General features: G+C 32.6%; 1 protein-coding gene across 1 annotated transcript; it reads right to left on the reverse strand.

The window, feature by feature from the left end:
• Nucleotides 1–266: 266 nt before the first annotated feature.
• On the reverse strand, nucleotides 267–24,023 carry LOC129234587 (slit homolog 3 protein-like). Its single transcript, XM_054868610.1, has 6 exons — nucleotides 23,775–24,023; nucleotides 21,655–21,824; nucleotides 16,889–17,046; nucleotides 8,541–8,655; nucleotides 6,217–6,365; nucleotides 267–530 (listed from the first exon to the last, which is right to left on the reverse strand). Exons 1-6 carry the CDS (start codon nucleotides 23,982–23,984, stop codon nucleotides 391–393), a joined length of 942 nt encoding a protein of 313 aa, XP_054724585.1. The 5' UTR covers nucleotides 23,985–24,023; the 3' UTR covers nucleotides 267–390.
• Nucleotides 24,024–24,535: the final 512 nt, after the last annotated feature.

Consider the following 24,535-nt stretch of genomic DNA (forward strand, 5'->3'; position numbering starts at 1 on the left):
GCATGCTTAAAAGCATAGTATTTGACTTTTTAAAAATAATTTGACAAAGTTTAATATTTTTTTAGCAATTATTTTAATCGGTGCACAGATTCAGTTAAATTTTTTGCGCTTCTTGAAACGACATCACGATCATCATTTCAGTCATTTAAAACTTTAAAAATGAATAAAGTGCACTAAAATCGAATGATTTTCAAGTAGATCGACGTGTTATAAGCAGCGACACATGTCTACGGAGCTCCAAAAAAAAAAAAAAAAAAAAACGACACTTAATTAAAAACTCATTTCTTTATTTTTGGCTTTATTTATATTTGCATACTTTTCTATTATTACAGGATTTATTTTTGCCTCGGTTCTTTAGTATCACTGCAGTTTTCCGCTTCCGAATCATTATCAACAATCAAAATCATCTGCTGTTAGTTGACTCAAGCGTTTTTCTTTCATTTCAACGGGAGATTCACAAGTCCCAGATCTCACTTCTGGCCCATTCGTCACAATCCATTTAAGCGCACAATCACAATTCAGCGGATTAACTAAAAATAAAAGTCAATTTTTAGAGAAATTATAAAATGATGAAAAGTGTTACATACCTTTTTTTTAGTACCTTTACACATTAATTAGTGTGGTATCAGTTATATATTAATTAAGATGCGAAATTAATGTAACTTATCTATTAGTTTTAATTCAAAAACCGAATCCTAATTATATATATATATATATATATATATATATATATATATATATATACATATAATAAAATAAGATGTTTGTGTGTGTGTGTGTGTGTGTGTGGCGCGCTTCCCGGGAAAACGGCAAGGCCTAGAAAGATGAAATTTGGTATACAGGTGCTGTTTTTGCCGAAGATGTGCACCTCGGGCTTCGATTTTTGATATTTTAATTAGAAAAAAAGTTATTTAATGTTTTATGTGTTTTTTTGCACTTTTTTGTACTTTTTACCTCACAGACCCCGAACCAATTGCACCACACAAATATTTTTTGTACTGTAGTGTAGGAAGTTTAATTTTAAATATGATGAATGAAAAAAAATTGAAGACAGAGCAATGTTTGTATTTTTTACGAATTTTTGAAAAAACCTTTAATTTGCCGTTTTTCCCGGGTTTTATTTTTTTCTAATATGAATTCTTATTTTTTTCTGTGAGAAGTATCAAAGCCTTATTTCTAAAATTTAAGTTGGTAATAGTAAAAACATTTCGCCCTCTTCAGAAGAAAAAAGTTCTTAAGAATAAGCAATAGTTTTCTTTTTACATTTTTTTTAAGTTGAACACATCATGTCTTTCCACGCATCGGTCGAAAAAAGGTTCTTCATTCCGTTATGCCTCTGACGTCACTACTTGGATTTCGATTCGATATTTAAGACGGAATCTTAATCGCAAACAATGTTAATCTTTTTTTTTTACTATATACTTCTACATTTTATGACGTCATGACCACGTGTTTTTCCGGCAGCGCTTGCTTTTTTTCTTTCTTTTTTTTAATTTAGGGATTGCATTTATTTATTTTTCCATCCCCCCCACCCCCAAGCTGGACGTTTTGCTGTATCTATAAAACGAAACATTTCATAGTTGTGCGCATTTAATTCAATAAAAACAGCGAGATTTTCTTTTCTTTGTCAAACGCTACTTTTTTCACACTACGGGGAATTTTAGAGATAACTTTTTTTTTGGCTCAACTTAAATAAAAAAAGCGTTTTTTTTGAGTGATCTTTGTTTTTATTATGAAATGGGCGGGAGGTTGAAATAAATAGAGGCGGATCGTAAAGGTAGATAGCCGCCGAAGGCGGCAATCTTGGCATAAATATGTGAATGGCACAAAAAAAAAAAGATAGAGATGGATTAATTAATACTGCTGCCAAATTTATTTAACAGCCGCCGAAGGCGGCAAATGCTAAGTAAAAATGTAAAGTTAGCCAAACAGCCGCCGTAGGTGGCTGCTTGCATAAAAGGCGAGTGGCGTAAGAAGGTGAACCAGCTGGTCGCCGCAGGCGGCTAGTATATATATATATATATATATATATATATATATATATATATATGTATTACGTCGATTGACACAAAATGCGTGACAGTACAAGTTTAGTAGTTCATATCACAACAGTCTTATAATATAAACGAGGTAATAGTAAAAAAATGGATTTTCCCTCCCTTTCAGCCTCGTGTCTAAATCGTGGAGGTGGAAACGACATGGTTGTGCAATGTGTTGTGTTGATAATTTTTTCTAGTTATTGGGAACTATTTGTTGTCATTATAGTTAACTCCTCGGTGACCTTCAATAATGGCTATCGCTATTGTGAAGTTTATAATGTCAAATGTCGTATAATAAGTGCCAGTACAAAAAAAAAAAAAAAAAAAAGAAAAAAAAAACTGTATAATATCTTTACCTCAGAGCCAGACTGGGATAGGTCTAGTGATGTGGATCGGGTAAATACCCAGCGGGTAGGTAAATATTTTTTGGGTATTTACCCAAGGCCTGGGTAAATACCCAAAAATTGGGCATTTTACAAAAAATGCAAAAAGTGAATGGGATTTTTTTTTTTAAATCTAAATATTAAATAATTGGTAAAACTGATACATACACATGTATAACACAGTTTATAATATTTTTATTGAAAAATTTGATGAAATTATGAAAGAAACATATCGTGAACCAAAGAATCTTTCTTTTTAATGTCATAATTGGAGAAGTATAAGCAATTCAATGATGAACTTCAGGATTTCAAAATCACAATCTACGTTAGTCATATCAAAAAGGAAAAAAAAGAAGAAGCATGAGGGATGTTTGGAAGAATAAACTGAGAAGTTATTGAGACTATTATGTTATTTACTTATTTTATTGCCGTTTTAGCAATAACGTGGCAAATATAGAAACAGTTTTCACATTAATAAAAAAAGAAAAAAAAAAAAATCAAAATATTGTTTTCTGTTGCCTTGCTCATTTGCATTTGCTCCCTGGTACTTCATGATGAAAATTTATTCAAACTATTTTTAATACACGCAATTAGTGATGTAGGGTGGGTATTTATCCGAAGGCAGGGTAAATCCCCTAGAAATTGCGCATTTTGCAAAAAAAAAAAAAAAAAAAAAAAAAAAAAAAAAAAAATAGGTGGTATCAAAAGGTGATGATTTTTTTAAACATAAAACGTAAAATGAAAGATTAAAAATATAAAAATTTACATATTATACTTTTTTTAATTAAAGGCTTAATGAAATCTAAGGCTTAATGAAAAAATGAGATGCAGAATACGCTTGAACACTTGAGCTAGTTTTGGAGGAAATTTCTGCAAAAGATATAGTCTAAATAAGGAGGTAGTAATAATAAATTGAGCGGCATTTCGTTACATTTTGATGTCATGCAGGGACATATTACTGGGTTAAAAAAAGACTAGGACCATAAAAAATTGGATGTTTGCTTTTTTTTGTAACCAGTTAAGCTTTTTACTATAGTAAAATGGCTTTTTATATCTGAAATTTGGCTATCAACATTGATTAGGCATATCCAATACATTTAATGTGAATATCGTATTAGATTGCTAAGTTGTTTCGCACAATAATTCTTTAAATATGTGATCGAAATACAATTTTGGGGCAAAAATTTATTGTTTTGTATATGGTTGGTTATGTACATAGTGGAATACATACAGAAAAGTATTTTAGTTGAATATAAATTTTTGAAATAAATACCCGGGTAAATATCCATTTTGGGTATTTACCCGGGTATATACCCTGGGTATTTACCCTTAAAAATAAATACCACGGGTATTTTACATCACTAGATAAGTCACAAAAATTGCTCTACTTTGAGGAGGAAAAGAAAACTAAAAATTCTTCATTTTACAGTATTTTCATGCTCTAAAACGAGAATTTGTTTTGTGAATATGCTTATTTGTATCTAATTAATTCCGTTATAAATGTAGCAATGTACAATTCTACATGGAGAGATGATAATCATATGGTTAAAATTAAATTAGAAAAAAAAGGGAAGTTTACTACAGAATCAAATAACTGAAGATATATATCGAATCGAAATAATAGATTTTATTTAACGTGGTTCAGATCTCGATTTCGTTCGAACCAAAAGAACGGTTACTTTCCGTTTTCGGTTCTCGGTTCAGTTTCAGTTTTAAACCTTGCTTTAAACCGAGGGCATTACTTAAAAGTGTTACACTATCCTATTCTAGTGAGTTGTAAATATTATACACTCCTGTTTGTTAAAATTGCAACACCATGACGGAAGCATCATAATTGAATGAAATTTAATACACAGTTGAGTGGTAATGGTACGAATATGCCGGGGGATGGTCTGGGGAATATGCAGGCCAAGGAAGAAGCTGTACCTGCTGCGAAACAAGGTAGGATTTGACAATCCTGGCGACATGTGGACGGGCATTATCCTGCTGGAATACAGCCCCTGGCAATCCTTGCAGGAAAGGAATAGCTTGGGGCTGTAAAACTTCGTTTGTGTATTGGGTACTGTTCAAATTGCTCACAATTCGTAGCATTTGTGATCGTCCATGATAAACTATGGCACACCAGACCATAACTCCGGGTGTTCGTTCACTGTGGCGTTCGATAATGCACTCCGGAATGTGCCGTTCATCGGCATAGCGTCTGACACGAATTCAGCCACCATTGTGCCAAAAATTGAAGCGGGATTCGTCAGACAAAACGACCTGCTGCCAATCAGTACGCCAGCTCTTATGCACATTAGCCCATTGTAGCCGCAGGCGGCGATGGTTTTGCGTGAGAGAAATTCTGTATAAATGAATCCTTGCGCGCAGCCGACGCTGCAGCAGAGGTCTCCGAATTGATGAAGTACATAATGAAACACCTGTAGCTGTTGATCACTCTGCTGCCAATTGTCTAGAAGAAGCTGTGCGGTTCGTCAGTGCCATACGCACCAGGTGTCTGTCATCGCGAGCTGACGTCACATTTCGGGATCCAATCCCGGATTTCCGAGCTGTCCGAAACCTCGTCCGTCCACTGCTTCCAAACACGCATGATTGTGCTGCTGTTACGCTGCACACGAGCGGCTACTGCACGATAAGACAATCCAGCTTCACGAAGGCCGACGATTCTGCCCCGTTCAAACTCTGAAAATTTGCTCAAATTTCGCTTTCTTTCGTCGAAGAGACATAGTAAAGATTCAGTTAACGTTTTCTCTAGCATATAACTTCCGATAATCATTCACGCTTCGCTACAGCCGTCTATTTATATTCGGTTCGATCCGCCGTTCAGAAGGCGCTGCTCAGCATACGCATGCGCTACCGGTCTGCAATTCTAATTATTTGCAAATCATTGCTCTACTTTACATTTCCTGCAGTTTTCAGCTCACTCGCATAAATCCTTTGTGGTGTTGCAATTTTCACAAACAGGAGTGTACATAAGAAATCTTATATGTTTAACAAACTATAAGTTATGCCCTCCTCTGTTATATTATCGGTGTAAAGTCCGGTAACTTCAGCACTTTAAATTCGACATTCTTTGATCATTCAGAGAAATCTGGTACATTGACCTTGCTATCCTGTAATCAGGGGCGCACCGGCGGGAGTTCACGGCGTGTCCACCGTCACAGTGACATCCCCAAAATTTTCCTTACTCGACAAATTTTGTCTGATGATTCGGCAAAGTTTGGAGTTCCATTCAGCAAAAGTATCATTATTCGGCGAAATTTGGAGCTTCATTTCGCAAAATTATCATCATTCGGCAAAATTTGGAGTTCCATTCTGCAAACTGAAAATTTCCGCCCTCCCAATAATTTCAGTTCGAGTATAAAATATGAAATTCACGTGTACCTGCTAAAAATTATTCAATAACTAGTATTATTTATGTAGCTGCCTTAAAGATTCGAATCTTGACATGAATATTCCAGCCTACTTGGAATTTCATGCAGTGCCAGTGAGAAACTTGGGAACCAGATTTTCTTCACTTTCTGTCGCTCTAGTCTATTGTCGAACCATTATCACAAAATGGTTGCACAGACATGCCATTGTTTCAGTTCCTTTCTTCTTATTACCTAATTTGGTGCAAAACATATTTCCAGTTTTGCAATAATAAGACATTTACCTCTTATTTTACCGAGATTTTTCTCGCACTAGTAACTAGTAGGAAACTCTGTAGATCTAAGAATGAGTTTCAAAAATCCAAAGCATGCCTCTTTTTTAAAACGAAGCATATTTTCAGAAATATTCAAACAAAATCTTACCATCTAATAAAATGTGCTCAAGCTGAGATGCGTTTTCGTCAAATGCTTCTTCAGGTACTTCGGTGAGCTCGTTAACACGTAAATCTACGTTCTTTAGGTTTGGCATTTCTTTGAATAGACCTTTAGGAAGTGTGGTCAATTTGTTTTCCCTGAAATAAAGAGCGTTTATGCATTAGTATCAGTAAAGCCAAAACTATTTACATGGAGTGCAGTAAAATTTATCAAAGATATTAAAAAAATTGTCAAAAGTATTTATTATGCATTTAGGTAAAATGAGTCGTCGCTAATTAACTAAAGTGTGTGAATAACTGATGAATTTTGACTGTATTTTGTGATTAACTGTATAAAATATGAAAAACATTAATGATACATTAGAATATCTATCTTAATAGAAAGAAAACAATAAGCAACAAAATAGGTATTGTGAGCAGGTGGTTTAGGTTTTACTCATAAATGACGACATATTAAAACGAATGTAATGAAATCTAAATTAACATATTATTAGTTAGTGTTAGATACACAGTTTTTCAAAAAGGAGATCTTGGATGTTTCATGCACTGCTTATCGACCTGTCATTTACTTTCAAAACACTGCACCCAGATTTTAAAGAATAACAGTGTATTTCTTTAAGAAATGCCGTGAAGCAATATGTGCCTGAAATCTTCCTTCATTCTGCAACTATGGTATTTGAAAATTAACAGTAGCAACAGATATAACTTTAAATAAACTAATAATGGCTTTGAAATTCTTCATTTAAAGTTTAGAAAAAAATTGATTTCCGACATCCTGAATTCAAATTATGCTTTTCGCAATCACGAGTGTGTGTGTGTGTGTGTATGTGTGCAGGAATAAGTGCGTGTGTTTGCGTGCCGGCGCGCGCGTGTGTGTAGGCGTGTATGTGTGTGTAGACGTGTGTGTGAGTGTATGTAGGCGCGTGTGCGTTTGTGTGTATGGGCAACGCTTGTGTGCGTAGGTATGTGTGTGTTGAATATGGATGCCATCGCTCAGCAGCTCGCTGGAAGAGCAGCATCGGAGAGTCGGTAGACGGTGGTGCTGCAGAGAGAGGCGGGGCAAAAATAAAATCAAAGGACAGACGGACACCTAAAATGGTCAAGTGAGAACAATAAGCAATTCGTGATTTCTCAATATAGAAAATAATATGTTCTCATATTTCTCTTGACGATCTTTTATGAAGAAAATGAGTATTTCGTCACGTATAATCAAAGAAAAATTCAAAATATACTTAAGTGCCTTGCTTATGAACTTAGATCAATTACAAGTGTATTTTATTTGTTAACAAATTAAAAATTCAAATCATTGGGATTTTTCCGATCGTTTTAGACGATTAAATCACCACAAATCTTGTGGAAAACTCAGCATTTTATTCAAAATTTAAAAAGAAATTGAAAAAACTAAAAATAAAATTTTAGTTCTATACAGGAGAAAGTTCCGAACAAATTCCATCATAACACGAAAATGGTTTTCTTTGGATTGGAACCAGAATCGAATTCGAATCGTATTTCACATGTGCAATTTCGTTCTTACCATCAATAACACGAAAAATGCTTATTCGTTTTTTAATCAATCTCCGGTAATTAAAGTATTGCATATTTCAAACCGGTTTTAACGAGATCCTTAGAAAATTACAAAGTTTTTGCTATCCTGTTAGACTCCTAACTACAATTATATATATATATATATATATATATGTGTAAAGTGAAGTGATAACATTGACGTCAACCAATATGCAATTTTTCAATGCTTCACTAACTACAAAATGAAAAAAAAAATGCTGTCATCACGCATGTGCTTCGATTTCTACTGAAACCCTAGTGCAAGGTTCCTCCAACAATTTGAGTTTTTAAAACAATGATACAACACACTTCAAAACTCATGTGACGTTACACCCATTAATACTGGTAACCTTACCCATTTTTTTTACAGTGCAAAAAGTACTTAAGACCTAAAGTCGCCTCAAAAAACACTATCAGACAGATGTTTTCCAGAAATAGTTGAAATGAATTCAGCGTACCTCAAAATGAGTATGCCGGTCGAAATTAGAAAATGACCACGTATATATTACTTCGATCTGTATATTAGATATAGTATTAGAAAATAATAATGATAATAAACCATACCTAAATGACATTTATGAAAGAATATATAAAAAAAATGGAGCAACAAAAAGCTTATTCAGAAAAAAAGAGAGACTGAATACGAATATGCATAAGGCAGAATGAAAATACAGTTTTGAGTTCAAATTATTTTATATAATCTACATGTTTTCAAAATTAAAAAAAAAAAAAAACAGCCTAAAATCTTACATGAAAAATAAGTTATAGCCATAGAACGGAACGGGAAACATATCTCTTCTTAAAGTGGACAATCCTGCATTTTTGACACTAATTGAAATTATATTGTCAATTCCATGGAATGCACCTGAAACATATAATCAGATTAATAAGTTCAAAAACTTTTAACACCCGTAATATCTTTGAAACTCTTATTCATAATCCGAGAACTTTACAAAAACTGATGAATTAGAAGTTAACATGAGTCTTCCCACTTCAAAACTTTCAAAACTGGGTCAAATAACAGGGAGGAAGTAAAGCTACGACGTCTGACTTAATTTAAACACTATAGGGTAACATATATATATATATATATATATATATATATATATATATATATATATATATATATATATATATATATATATATATATATATATATATATATATATATATATATATATATATATATATATATATGAGGGTATTTTTTTTTCTAGTAGGCGCCGCTTAATGTGATCACGGTTAATGTTATCATTCGCTTAATGTTATCAGAATCACGAAGTCCCAGAACACTTGTATGTTAACACACTTTAAAAAATTCGGATATTGTAATCAGCGCCTTCGTTTATTGTTATCACTTTTTCATAAACTTTCAATTTTTTCCCCGTTTTTGTTCCTCAATTGAGAGAAATACATAGGCAAACCCTGACGAGACTAGCTTTCTATGTTGCATTTTGTGGTTTTCAATAGCAGTTCAAAATTTTTGTAGGAATGAAGCTACAGAAAGTTTGCCCCAGTAACCACAGACTCCCTCTAAGAAAACTTTCTTTTGCACCTCAAAAAATTCAGTCCCTGGACATGTTGCAGGCATTGATGTAGGACCTCCATTGTTGCCATTACTTTGTAAACTATTAAAGAAATGTGTCGAGATTGAAACAAAGTTAAATTAAAATTTAAACAACAAGCAAAACCATGCTGGAAAAGATAGAAAAGCTGAATGTGCTTTGAAACTGGTTTACGAATGTCAGGGATAATGGTCATATTTTACTTCACTTATTACTATGTGATTGAAAATTGCATAATTTAGCTTTAACTTTTTATAATTCAGATATCTCCATTCTGTTAATTTAATAATTTATAATTTAAAACTGCGTTTAGTTGAGTCATTGTGATTTTAATTTGAGGTTGCCAAAATAGATGCACCTTAATTGGAAAAAAATCATTATTTTGTGACTCCTGGATTCGTTTCGGTTATTGTTATCAGTCGGTTATTGTTATCAAATTGTATTTGTCCCAAAGTGATCACATTAAGCGGCGCCTACTGTATTCACAATATCATTCAAAACTTAAGCATTTTTATTACATGACATTACAAAAACTTTTAGTGATTATGGGCTAAGAAACACTGTAAAAACTTATATGGTTTTACTTTGGGTCTTTGTTTGGAGGGGCATTAAGTCAAGGAAGTTCCCCAGCCCAGTAAATACGCACGTCCAGCCGGTGGGCAAGCACACAATTTTTAACCGACTTCAAAAAGGAGGCGGTTATCAGTTCATACCGTATGTATGTTTTTTTTTTGTTTGTCCACTCATAGCGTCTCACCTAGTAAACCGATTTTGATGATTCTTTTTTTAATGGATAGAGGATGGCTCAACTTAGGTCCCATTACTTCGTTTGACCATATTTGTTCTTTAGATAAAAAGTTATGGGCAAAAAACAGTAAATTTCCCTATTAAATGATTAAAATCATATTGTAGCGAAGTTCGCTCTTCTCAGCCGTGGATAACGGTGGCTCAGTGGTAGAATTCTCGTCTCCCACACGAGCAACCCGGGTTCAAATCCCGACTAGGACAAAGTGAATTTTACTAAAATTTCGTTTCTACTGTTTCCCGTATTTTCTCGAATGTTCTATTAATTTCTGTATCTTTTCAAGTTTGGAAAGTTCCAGCACTTTTTCAAGTTGTATATAAGGAGATGTAACGTTCATTCGTGGTTCTGAATAAAGATCTCGAGTTGAGACTAACGAGTATTCGCTTCATTTGGCTTTCACATTGTCTTCGCTATCTTCATCTACGCGACAATATGAAACTCATTGTTATAAAAGTTTGGTGCCATATAACTGTAACATTAATAGTTATTGTAATGATAATTTTGAATAAAGGCTTTTCTAAAGCAATACAGTGATATAGAGCCGCACTTCTTACTAGGTAACTTCTTACTTTTACTGAAATATCTACATTTACACTAAAAAGAATGAAATAAAAACATTTTGAAAAAAAAAATGGAACCGACTTCAAAATTGCTCTAAAAAGTGAAAAATAATTTTATTCTTTAAACACCTTCGATAATACTTTTAAACATAATTTTTGAAGTTGGCGCAAAAACAAAAAGTAAAATCCATTGTAACCATGCTTCGTTCATATTTTTATCAAAAAATCATCCAAACTTAGGAACGAAACATTTATATCGTTACTCAAAAATGCTGTCATCAATGCGTAATGCATGTGGTAGTGAAGAAACTGGACCTGGTTAAATTTATACTTGTAGTTGAGTTATGGCTGTGAATGAATTTATCGATTGTTTTTGCGCCAACTTCAAAAATTATGTTTAAAAGTATTATCGAAGGTGTTTAAAGAATAAAATTATTTTTCACTTTTTAGAGCAATTTTGAAGTCGGTTCCATTTTTTTTTTCAAAATGTTTTTATTTAACGTTACCTTTGTGGAATTGTACAGTAGGATGTTACGGTCTTGAACTTTAGGGCAAGACTTAAAATGGAGGGCATCCATTTTAAGTCTTGCCCTAAAGTTCCAATCATTTACTTAGCAAAAGCTGACCCCAAAAACCCCAAGTCATGTGACTAAACAACGACGAATGGTTGGCACGTTTTGCGTGAAACAAACGAAAGAAACCTAATTTCTTCCAATGATTTGCCTTAAAATCTATCACGAAACTTGGGGTCTTGGTTTCATGAATGAAAGTCTTCACTCCCTAAATTTGATCTCTTCTCAATGTCTTGAACTCATCTAAACAAACATTTTTGAAACCACAATACAAAGCACTGTTCACCAAAAAGGGTGTGTTCATTTACTTCTCGTATGCTACCCCATATGAAATCGCGAAGCATAGTATGCAAAAATTTAACTAAGTAGTACGAAAAATATTTGAAAAGAAAATGTGCATTAACTAGTTTAAAGCCAAAAAGTAACAACAAATAACATGACTGAATATTTTAAACTTAGATGAACTCTCTTTTTACTGCACAAATTTCATTTATTTGAACTTATTGCTCTTGAATCATTAAGAACAAATCCTCATATCGTCGCCTCAGAGCAACAGCAGAATATCTTACTGTTTTTCCTGGGATTCGATGACTTATTGTTGCTCTGAGGTGACGGTATATATATATATATATATATATATATATATATATATATATATATATATATATATATATATATATATATATATATATATATATATATATATATATATATATATATATATATATATATATAGAGAGAGAGAGAGAGAGAGAGAGAGAGAGAGAGAGAGGATTCACTGATCGAGTAACGCTCTGACGTCAACAATGAAACCCGCGCCATAGCATGATAACGTGATTATATTTTTTTGGCAGTGTTTGACATGCAGGGAGATGCTTTATTTTGACAAAACTGAACTGGATCTGGTAACTTAACTGGTAAGGCTGTAATTTTAGGGGAATGAAGATACGAAAACGTGGTTAACAATGAACGCTATCTACTTACTGTTTGTGACCTGAATTTTGGACATAACTGTACTTCACCTGAGGACATGGTATAGATGTGTAGATATGTACCTTGAAAAGTAAAACAAAAAAAAAAAAATGTTTATTTTCCAGAGTTAAAAATCTTCCTCTCTAACTTAGGACATTTAATATTTTGACCTTTCTGTCATACTAGAAAGTCGCCCGTCATGGTAAGACGGGTGAAAATTGCTCCTACATTTGAACGAAGCAATTGCCTGTTTGGTGACATTTTGATCGTTGAAATTGTAACCTTAACTGCAGTGGATTAACTCTAAACTCCTCTAACCTCTAAACTTGAAATTATTTTGAGAAAATATGGAAAGTGGAGAAAAATAAATCATATGTTAGAAATAAACTAATAACTGTTTCCTAAGTGGAAATTAAAAAGAAAAAAATGATGGAGAATCTGGTAGCATTAAACATAATTAATATGATCATAAATCGGCTCTGCCGATTATCAACAGCCGATTGATCGGTAATTGACCAATTTCCTTATCGGTGCATCCCTAATTTTAACCCTAAATAAAGTGGATTAACCTTAAACTTCAGTAGATAGCTTTCATTGTTTACTATTTTTTCAGTCCCCTGAAATGACACAGCCTTACCAGCAAAACAGTTAAGTTACCGGATAGAGTTCAGCCTTGTCACAATAAAGCCTTTCCCTGCATGTTAAACATTATCAAAAAAATTTATCAAATTATCATGCCGTGGCGCGAGTTTCATTGTTAAAACACGCGAGTTACTCGATAATCGGTTATTATTTATATGAGCATACACAGCAATAGATTTGGGACACCAACTATCATTAACCGACTTCAAAAAAGGAGGTTATGATTTCGTCTTGCGGCTTTTTATGTATGTTTTCAGATTATTCCTAGACTACTGGACCGATTTGAAAAATTCTTTTTTTGTTTGGTAAGGGTGTACTTCCCAGATGGTCCCATGGTAATTTGGTCTGGATCTGATAAGAAGTCCTGAAGGAATCCAAGAAACTTTTCTTCATACGTTGTGGCTACGTAATCCAGCTTATGCCACGGGCGGGCTACGTCACAGGTCACCGTAGTTTTGCCGTCACCGGTTTATTTTTCACAGCTAAGCTTTTGCCTTCGTCTTGAACGATATTTAATTCTCGCGGCATATGGATGATTACTTTTCGCGACGCCACCTGTTAATTTTTATCATTGGTGTTACAGCGTAGCAAAGCAGTAAATTAAATATATTTTGCTACTTTAATAGTTGAATCAATTACCTTAGTATTTTTTTTTACTAATAAATAACTTTATTAAGTCACATAAGTGTTTTTTTTTTTTTTCAATATTTCAGTTTTTAAATATATTTAGTGTTTATTGTAAAGGGAATTGAATACAGAACACCCATCCCCTGATGATTTAATTTATATTCCTTAATAACGTATTGTAACTGATGTCTGATTTCTGAAGTTTGACCAGTATTCTAGATTTACTATTTGACGATGTCAACAGTTTAGTTGGAAATGAGGGCATACTACTTAGCATGCTTCAAAAAAGGAGGAAGTTCTAAACTTGTCGGATTTGTTTTTTCTTTGTACAATGTTCCATAAATACTCGAACACAACTGCACCGGGTAGGAAATTTTTTTGTTGGAAACGGTATACTTCCCCGGCGGAATGGTAATCAAGTCCGGGTTTGATGAAATCGAAGGCACTCTTAAAATGTCATACTCACATTTAAAGCGATTTGTACTTCATTAACTTAGTATATCATCTCACTTAGTGAACCAGTTTTTATGCTTTTTTTGTTTAGTGGATAAGGGGTAGTCTAACATTAGGCTCCAAATCTTTGATTGACCCTATTTCTTCTTTAAATTATTGTTATGGGTAAAAAACAATAAATTTCATGTAATTTCCCTCACAAACGATTAAATATAAAACCCACTGTTAAAAAAATGCCATAAAACAAAGGTATGTACTTTCTTTACCCATAGTTAAAGAAAGAACTAAAAAACATTATTATTAAGAGTAATCACAGTGAACATTTTGAATCAAGGATTTTCTGAAGCAAACATAAAATTCATTCTAGTGGATTTTTTAAATCTTCATCTATAATGGGGTCATGTGAAGAAACATGCGACTTTTATCACGAGTTACATGACACGTAGTGTTGTAAAACATAAACTAATTTACATTGTTAGAATTTTACAATTTAAACTGTTACAATTTACAATATTACAGCTTATAATTTAAAATTTATTTGTAGTTTGGGAAACCGTAAACATTTAAATGATTCTAACCAAATACTGAATCCAGTCTACTTTTCATAAGAAATGAGATGTGTCAATTGTTGCATTTCTGCTCGTTCATCGTGAGGTTTAGATAAAAGTTTAGAGCGTTCCAAATCAGATAGAGCTATTCCTTCAAGTCTTGACTCTGCTGAAAGCTACGTATACTCGTCCTTTCGCAAAGTTCTTTTTTCCTAAATCTATGACAGCTCTACCAAGGGTTGTGTGATATGTATTGTTGAGAAATATAAATTTCAATTTACAATGTTACAATTTTAAAATTTACAATTTTACAACTTACAATTTTAAACTTAAAGTGATTTATGTTGGTTTTTTTAGTGACTCGTGCATTTGCTTTCGGAAAGCAAACTTTGATAAAGTCCAACTAATGAATGAAGACAATTTTTTTTGTACATAGTTGCGCATTTAAAAAAAAGCCTTTCGTCACAGTCGTTGGAAGTTTCCGAGACGCTGTGGTCTATTTCTTTCTCTAGCGTGTTCATTTTAGCTGTTTTCAGAATCATTTGCTCGACGCTATCTTACTCGAGATTCACGTAACAAAGGCTTCAACGTCGTGTACCACATACTCTATCCTACGCACTTATTTTATATTTACACCGCTTAAAAGCAAGGAATAAATTACTTTTAAATAAAAAACCGCCTTTAAAAAACACCTACGGACTAAAAAGTAAAAAATAGTTGAGAACACTTACGTACTAATTCCTACCCAAACCTAGAAATGAAATTTATTTTTCAATTCCAGTGCGAAAATCAACTAAACATTCAATATAAAATAAACACCGATTTTAATTAATATACGATGAATTATTTTAAATACCTAACTAATTATATACGATATTTTAATTTTTAATAACCTTTTGAAGTCGGGGCCTCCTATAAACTATTACCTAACGTAACTGAGTACGTTTAGTTTTAAAGACTAATATCGTGTTTAGTTAAATTAGTGTTTAATTCCGGACTCGGTGGGTTGTCAGTTACGTTAGATAGTAGGAGTCCCCGACTTCAAAAGGTTATTAAAAATTAAGAGGTCGTACATAATTAGTTAGATATTTAAAATAATTCATCGTATATTAATTAAAATCAGTGTTTATTTTATATTGAGTGTTTAGTTTAGTTGATTTTTGTACTGTAATTGAAAAATAAATTTCATTTCTAGGTTTGGGTAGGAATTACAGTATGTAAGTGTAAATCAGTTATTTTTTACTTTTTAGTCGTAGGTGTTTTTTGAAGGCGGTTTTTTTTTAATTTTAAAAGTAACTTCGAAGAAGTTTGTTTTACATCTCAATAAAGAAAAAAAAATCATTAGATAAAAAAAATATAATCTTGTAAACGTTCAAAAATTTCAGAATGTATACTTGCACTGAAAGTAGTAAATGTTTCCCCTGCCTTCTCTATTCTTTTGAACGCAATGTTTCCACGTTACTCTCTACATTTTGAAGCACAAAAGTAATTAGTGAACTCAAATAACTCTTAATGCAGCCAATTTGTAGCTCTCCAAGTTCCTAATTTCACATCTTTTCAATCATTTTCATTCCTTCATACTACTTGAAATACACAACAAATAAATTAGTCTCATCTACATTTTAAGACTCATTTTCGTCAGTAGAACTAACATAGCTAATATTTCGACACAACGTCTTTTGCTCATCAATAGATTCCGATTCTCTTTACGATGACAGCTTTTCTGTCTTATTATGGTATAACACATTTATTGTCATCAAAATAGTCATTCATTAATAAAAAACTTTGTATCTATACATTTTTCTTAGTACAATTATACACTTTATTTCCTCAATATTCCTTTCTAGATACTTTTTATGAATTAGTACTCTAATGTGGAACAGTGTCCCAAGTTTGGAGCGCATTTGCAATTTCTCAAAGTTATGAATAAATTAGTTGAACTGAATTAGTTAAGTAGAAATTAATTAGCCAAAATAAGTCACAGGAACATAGCCGGGATGAAGTGTGAAATAAACTCAAATCAATGCTGATCAGTTAGCGTAGGTAACCATAGTTATTTCCATACTTAAAAGAAGCATTTTTTCCTTGAAACTTTCAAAATCGTCAAACTAATTCATAAAGCTAAAACATCTAAGTTTAGCTCACATAGCCTCAAAAGATAACTATTCATTTATTCTGTGACACCATTATTTCGTTTTGGTAAAATACTGACAAGTGTAACAGTCCTTGAAACTAAAATGTCCCAAGCTTGGGTACTGTTCCAAGAGTGGGTACTTGACTGTAGCTGAAGTTTCCAGAAGATTTAGAAAAAAAATGGTAAAATTACATAACAATGCAATTAAACATAAAATAACCTGCTTTGATTGTTCTTGTTTCGGTTCCACGTAAGCTGATATATTTCATGCCCTTTGGTAAACTCCTGCCAAATGTTTCATCCAAAACTCGAATACTAGTATCATCAATTCGTAAGTCAGATAGATAGGTAAGTGTTGCTAAGTGATTCCAACTGGTTCTGGAATGGAAGAAAAGAAATTACGTATGGCTCAGAAAGAAAGGAGACGATAAACACATAAATTACCACCAGTGTAAATCAACTTTGGGAAACGTTTATTGGCTTTCCAAAAGTGATTTTATGCATTTTTGTTTTTTGAAAATTAATTTCATCGCTTCTCTGGATACGTTTCCGTACTCATTTCAGGTTTCAAGAAAATAAATATTAATGTTGCTTTTGAGCTTATTCCTACATAAATGTATAAGAATAACGATAGATGAGAAAATTCAAAACAAGACATAAAGTAGGGATAATAGGTAAAACGCAATAAAATGATTCAATTAATGTTTCAAAAATTGAAATGCGATCTTACATTTCAGTTTTGTACTTTCGAAAACATTTTTTACCCCTTTCTAATCATTTTAACCCTCATCAACAGAACACAATATTGTATAATGTATGTAATAGTACATTAGGCTCATCAGTTCGCATACTTATTTATTTAATGAACAGTAGAACGACCGTTGTTTTCACATTTTTGTGCCTGCCAGAAGGACGTAAGTCACATTATGATAATTTTACAGGAGAGAAGAACGTTTTTCTAGCACATGCAAAGGGCAAGTGGGTTCTTTTAACCTTGGTAAAAAATTGAAAAGAATTTTTTTAAGAATTACATTCAAGTGGCGCAATGTGGAATAAGCTTCACAAAAAAAAAAAAAAAAAAAAAAAAAAAAAAAAAAAAAAAAAAAAAAACCACACACACACACACACACACACTAATTCATGGAAAATAGCAATTTTTGCACTACGTCAGTCTGGCTCTGTGGTACAGATTTTTGCTCGGCGGTTAGTTGGTGTTTAATTTAATCCGGCACAAACTAGAAAACTGAAACGATTTTTATGTAAGGTGGACTTTTATGTGAAAACACTTTAGGACGTGAAGTACTTAGGACTATCCTATTATTACAAATGAAATTAGCAGTTCTTAAGAAAATTAAACTATATATTAGTTGTTCAATTCTTCTGAAATATAAACATTTGTACAAACATTTTATTAAGTAAAACGCTGAAATTTTCTTGATTAAATCAGAAACAATTTTTTCATTAAATAATTTAAAAAAAAAAGCTAAGTATTAAAATACAACTTTTATACTATTTGTTAAGGCCAATAAAAATCATAACTCGTATAAATAATTTTGAATAAAACTAGTGAAAATAAAATAACAACAATTCGTCATTTTATTTATCTTATAATTCAGTTGGGCGCCGAGAAACACAAAATTTCAACCAGAGAATCGAGTAAAAAAGAAATACACAAACTTATAGTGAATCAACTCATATGTAAGATTACAGGAAATTTTTAATGCTTAAAAACACGTTGAATTAAAAGCAAAAATCTTTGAGGGAGAACATTAATGAAAATTCTTTCTTTTTTTTTACCAATTGCTAAGTAGACACGTCCTTTCTTAATAGTGTGTGCACTATTAAAGTACAATAGACAAAGTCCCTCTAAGAAGACAAATTGAATGTCCTACAAAATAAGTATCCCATCCTTATCAAAAAAAAAAAATCTTTAGCAAACCATGTTGAAACTAAAGCCCTAAATCGCAGGGTAAATTAAATTCGGTAGGGTAGTAGATATATGGCTTTAATTGAAATCAATCTAATGTTCAATTGAGTTTGTTACATTCAACTTCGACTTGAATAACTTTGTTACATACCTTTGCCTTATTCGTTTCGGAAAAAAGATGGAATTTCATTAACAGCTGAGCAAATCAACAATTCGATGCTTGAAAAGAGTAGTGACTTAGAGATGTAAAATTTCCGGAAATTTTGAAGCGGTGGAAAAAAAACCGGTTTTTTACCAGTTTTTTTCAGGAAAAATTGCAAAAATTGATTTTTTTTAAAGAAAAAAAGTGGGGTTCCTTAATAGCTCTGTGTTTTGGAACATATAAAAGGTTAAGCATTAAGAAATATATGCAATCCGCACATCTTTTTCTGCTGGACATAATTACACATAAAGGTAAGTTTAATTAAAAAAAAAAAAAAAAAAAAAAAAACTTTTTGTTTTATAACTGAGAGCTTTCTTGGTCAAACACCAGAAATAAGTCAAGTCGTCGTTCAACCAATAATATTGGGTGTTAAGGTGTTTCTAATCATTACAATTACATTTTCTATTTTAGATTGCGTGTGAAATTTGAAATAATAATAGCAGTTATTGAATTTCAAACATGATTGATATTGTTTGAAAAAAAAATAAGTATGATTTCCCTTCCTAGCAATGTAACTTCAATGTATGAAAATGAATGCTACTCAGTTTTGACTTTTTCCAATCCAGTCTAAGTCCAAATCAAAACTAAATTGTTTTTTCTTTTACTTTCCAACAGAAACCCCAAACCAAAACTGCGTAATGGTTTCTAAAGCTGAACCAAAACTTAACCTTTAGTTTCAGTTAACTATACGACCGTACTAAGCACGGTAGTAAAAGTAGTCATACCAGCACTTTTGAACATAATTGAGTTATTGTAGCCAAGTAACCAAGATGTTCTCTGTTTGTATTTTACCTAATAAATAAAATGTTTTAGGTTCATTTATTCAAGAACTGTTTTTTAAAAAAATTCTGGGAAAAAAAAAAAGATATCTGAATCAAATATATGGATGAGCTATTTTAAATTGTTTAACCAAATAGAACGATAGTCCGTATGCTTGTTGTGCTTCGGCAAACAGTATCTGACTCAGTATGCCGCTCCAAGTGGCTTGGAAATGATATTCGATGTCCAGGAAGCATACAAAAATGAACAGTGAGCATTTCCGTTAATCGTCAGGTCATCTAAGTGAGTTTAATGAAATCCTTTTGTGTTTTCATGAGAGAAGTCGTTCGTGACACGGGGGGAATTTGTGATTTGTGACCGATCAGTGAAACTAAGGGCAAAAACAGATCTCGAACAGAAGCTTTACGATTTCCAAAAAATTCAGGCTTTTGCTGAAGAAAACAAATTTGTATGACCCAAAGATGCCAGAAACGTGTGAGACGGGCCACAAGTCCGCGCAGGAAGAGATACCTTTCACTGATTGACCGTTCAACCAACGCATAACCCCCAGAACGATATGATTTGGTCTGTAAACAATCCAAGCACTTTAGAAACTGTTAAACATCGCCAAAATACGAAGTTAGGCTTGACCTGTGATGGAATCAACACAAGTGACAAAAAATCTCTGTTTTTTCTTTTCTTTTTTGTGGATGAGGGTAGTAAAATGAATCAAAAAGCGTATCAGAAGGACATTTTAGAAGCTGTTGTACTTTTGTGGAACTAAGAGCTCTTCAGCGATGTAGACTGGACATTTCAATTAGAGTCCATACCAGTTCATACAGCCAAAAAGACAAGAGTGGTGCAAGGCGCATTGTTTTTCGCAGGATATCATCTTTGGAGCGGACGCTCTACTAGCTAGCCCAATCCCATACAATCACATTTATTTCACTGTTATGGTCTATTTTAGATTCAAAGCTCTACCCTAAACTACACAAAAATTTGGACTCTCTAAACCAATTACTTTAGAGGAAATAGGATTAAGGTGCGGACCAAGGACTTGCGGTCCTTGGACGAAAATTTCAATAAGCAGTTGCACCCCTGTATTACTGCAAAAGGCTGCCAGTTTGAATAATTAAATTTATGGATTGCTAAAGTTCTTCTCATATTATTATTTTTTCGTGTTTTTTTAATTAATTTATTTTTAAAAAAGGAACATGAAAAATTGCCTGTACGGGTTTGTTTGCCGCATCCTGTACCCCCATTTGCTTCGCACTATCAGCAGAAACATAGGTGTGTGGTTAAAGTTATGCTTGTTTGTTTCATGAAGAAGAAAAAGAAATTCTTCACTAAGGATATTAGTTTCATTTTTCGTGTAAAAAGTATTAAATGTTTTTTGATCTATATGCAAATTATATTATCATACAACAACTTGCATTATCAAAGTTAGACAGTATTTTAACATACAAGGAGGGGGTGGGGGAAGGATATAGCATACAATTTTAAGTATGAGAAACTTCCAATTTTATCACTATATGCTGAAAATTTCTATTGAAACTACCTGAAAAGTTGAAAAAAATCAGTTTTTCAATTTTTCCGAAGTGGAAATAAAACCTTTCGGAAAAAAAAGTTTTTTTTCCGGAAATTTACCGTTTTTTTTCGACTGTTTTCACCTCTAGTAATGGCACAACTAAAAAAATGCGAAAATGAGATTTTTAATTGATAATGCTTTTAAAAAAAATGATCATTTGTGTGGAATAAAGACACAAGTCGTGGATAGCAAAGTTACCGGCAGATGCAACTTTGATTGAAACCTAATTTGACCTGAGTTTGATTGAAATTTGTGGAACCCTAAAAGGCTAGTTCAAAAACTGCATGCAAAAGAAATAGTATTGACAATATTTAAGAGGAATTACAAAAATTAGGAACTTTTATGTATGAAACAGTAAATTACAAATCGCAACAATTTAAGAAAATGGTCTCTTGAAAAAATTGCTTTTTTGAATTGTGTCTTTATTCTTTTCTTGTGTCTTAATTTATAAAGCTGCGAATTTTTGAGCACAGAAAAAAGAAGAAGGGAGACTACTACTAATTGTCTTACCTTAGAAGTTTTGAATTCTCAATGTGTATTCTTATTATCGCAGATGGAGAAGTTGGTGGAGCATTGAACAAATCAACAAGAGTAGAATTTTTCACGGTTATCACTCGCAGTTTTACACCTTCAAATATGTCATGTGGAATATATTGCATAGTGGATGAATCAATCACCAACTGTATAAAGAAAATACAAATTTGAAGTTGAGAACCACAAAATCAGCTGAAAAGGAAAGCCTAGATTAAACACAGAATTTGAAACAAAAAAAGAAAAAAGAGAGAGGCTTTGAAATACATGTGACAGGTGCAAATCTTCCTACTAGTGTGTAAAAATGATTTTTGTGCTTCGTAGAAAAATTATGAATTTCAAAAATGTATTAATATACTCGTTAAGCTGGATACATCGTGTGATTTGAGTAATAGTTCTTCGTTGCTTATGCAATGCCTTTAATTTCCTTTCACATGGTAAAAGAAAGATTTAAAATACACCGCCAACTCAGTCATTCTATCCGAGGATGCATTTTCGTGCTTTTTAGCACTCATCAGCCCGAAATAAGAAGTAACTGCGCTGGAGACAGAAAACTTCTTAAAGGAGCCAAGTGATCCAAACAAACTTGTACCTAATGTAGAACTAGCACACCAGATGCGTGATCGTAGCAATGATGCGGTTCAACTCAAAGATTAAAGGCAAAGCTAGGTATTTTGCAGTGAGTTACCACCCTAGGACAGGGCTAAGGCATAAATACATAAAATACCCCGCCATATCGGTCATTCTATCCGAGGACTGCAGTTTCGGACTTTTCAGCACTCATCAACCCGGAATAGGAAGTAACTTACGATAGCAGGGTAATAGTGTGGTTACTTACTGCAAAATACCTAGCTTTGCCTTCAATCTTTGAGATGAACACTCGTCTGGTATGTTAATTCTACATTAGTTACTAGTTTGTTTGGCATTCTTGGCTCCTTAAAGAGGTTTTCCGCTTCCAGCGCAGTTACTTCCTATTCCGGGCTGATGAGTGCTAAAAAGCACGAAAATGCAGTCATCGGATAGAATGACTGAGCTGGCGGTGTATTTTATGTATTTCTGCCTTGGGTCTTGGCGTATGGCGGTAATGTACTGCAAAAGAAATAGTGTAGTTACAAAAGGTTTTTCACTAAGATTTTGGTTTAAATTTCCTTTTTGCTCGACCCCGAATCGGATTTGAACCCGTCCTACTTTGGTGGGCGATTTTCTGGTTTGCTTTAAAATGTTTAACAGGGTACACTAAATTTTTAAAGCGTAAGCGATGGATTATGTTGTGGGCTTAAAGCTGCAGCTCTAGTGAACCAGTTTCCCACGATTATAATTAAAATATAAGTAAAACATTGATGTTAGTTAAAATTTTTAGCTATGCAAAGGATACAAGTTATAAAGATACTTGTTGAAACAGTCAATAATTCGTTCATGAGCATTTTAAAGTACCAATGAGTACGTTCGCTTCATAGAAGAAGGTAAATTATGAATATGTACAATCTTTGTAATTTTGCAACAGTTGTATAAAGACGCGATTACTTTCCTGGAGTCAAAAATTTTATTTTCTTTATAACAAATATAATCAAATGATGGTTAAATAAGAGGCATCACACAAGAAACCTTAAGGTTTTCGTACGTTTTATTCATTAACCGCATAACGTTTTGAAAATATGAAAGTTGTTTTAATACTGTAAAAAGTATGAACATTAAAAAAAATACGTAAATTAAGAATGCAATATTTGTATTTTTCCAAAAATGCAGATGCAACAAAATAAAAATTTATTTTCCTGATTTCAGCAAATTATTTTTTAAAATAATAAAGGCAATCAAATGATGACTAAATGGGAAGCAATACAATAAGTATTAAGGTTTTCGTAGATATTACTCCCTAACCGCATAACTTTTTGAGAGAATATGGAGTATGATTTAATAATTGAAAAACAAAGAAGCATTTTAAATAAAATGCGTAATTAGGTTCTACAAATGCCTATGAAATGAAAAAAAAATCACAAAAACTCATGCTGCATAAAAAATAAGGTTTTTACGAATAAATCTGTACCTAAAATTTTACAATTGACGAAATATTATTTTTGAAAAAAAAAAAATGCACTTACTTCTATGTAGTTACCTCCAGCGAAATTCTTAAACACCTTTCTTAAGTCATCAGAGTTAAGAAGTCCAGAACATGAGATTTCTCTTCTTATGGAACGGCATGTGCATGGTTTTATTGCATCCTCAGGTGGGCAATTTGAAACATTTGCATCAAAACCATGCGCAATAATAACCGGCAACAAACAAAAAAACGTCACAAGTACCGTGTTCATGGTTCTTTTTTAAATTACGCTACCAGTATAAAAAATGAATCTTTTGCAAATTTTGTTCCAAAAGAGAAACTCTTTTATACTGAACAAAATTGCTATCTTTTTTTCAGATTGCACCCAATCGAAAAACCAAGCAGATGGTGCATTTTAATCATATGATAATATTCAAAAAATATCACGACCCGAAATTCGTGGGAAAGTGATGGAAGATAAATTCGAAACAACTACGTCAGAAGCAAAGAAGGTAAAAAAAAATGGTGAAATACCTTTTGGCCGCTGTTGTTTGAAATAGATTTATTCAAAAATAGAAACTCTTTGCATTTTTCTTTATTCATAGAAAAGTGGTTTTTTGACACACGATTTCCCACTTGAATTCCATCAAGTTTGTATTCGAAAACGTTGCAACAGAAATTACTTTAATGAATGTTGGAAAGTGATTACAACACACTTGCTCAAATATTTCTTTAATTATACAGCTATCTGGGTTCAAAAAATCTATAAGCATTTTTTTATATTTTTTTAATCTAACAAAAAGCTCTAATAACTTTAAATAT

This window comes from Uloborus diversus, chromosome 1 (genome assembly GCF_026930045.1).
Source record: "Uloborus diversus isolate 005 chromosome 1, Udiv.v.3.1, whole genome shotgun sequence".
Lineage (NCBI taxonomy): Eukaryota > Metazoa > Arthropoda > Arachnida > Araneae > Uloboridae > Uloborus > Uloborus diversus.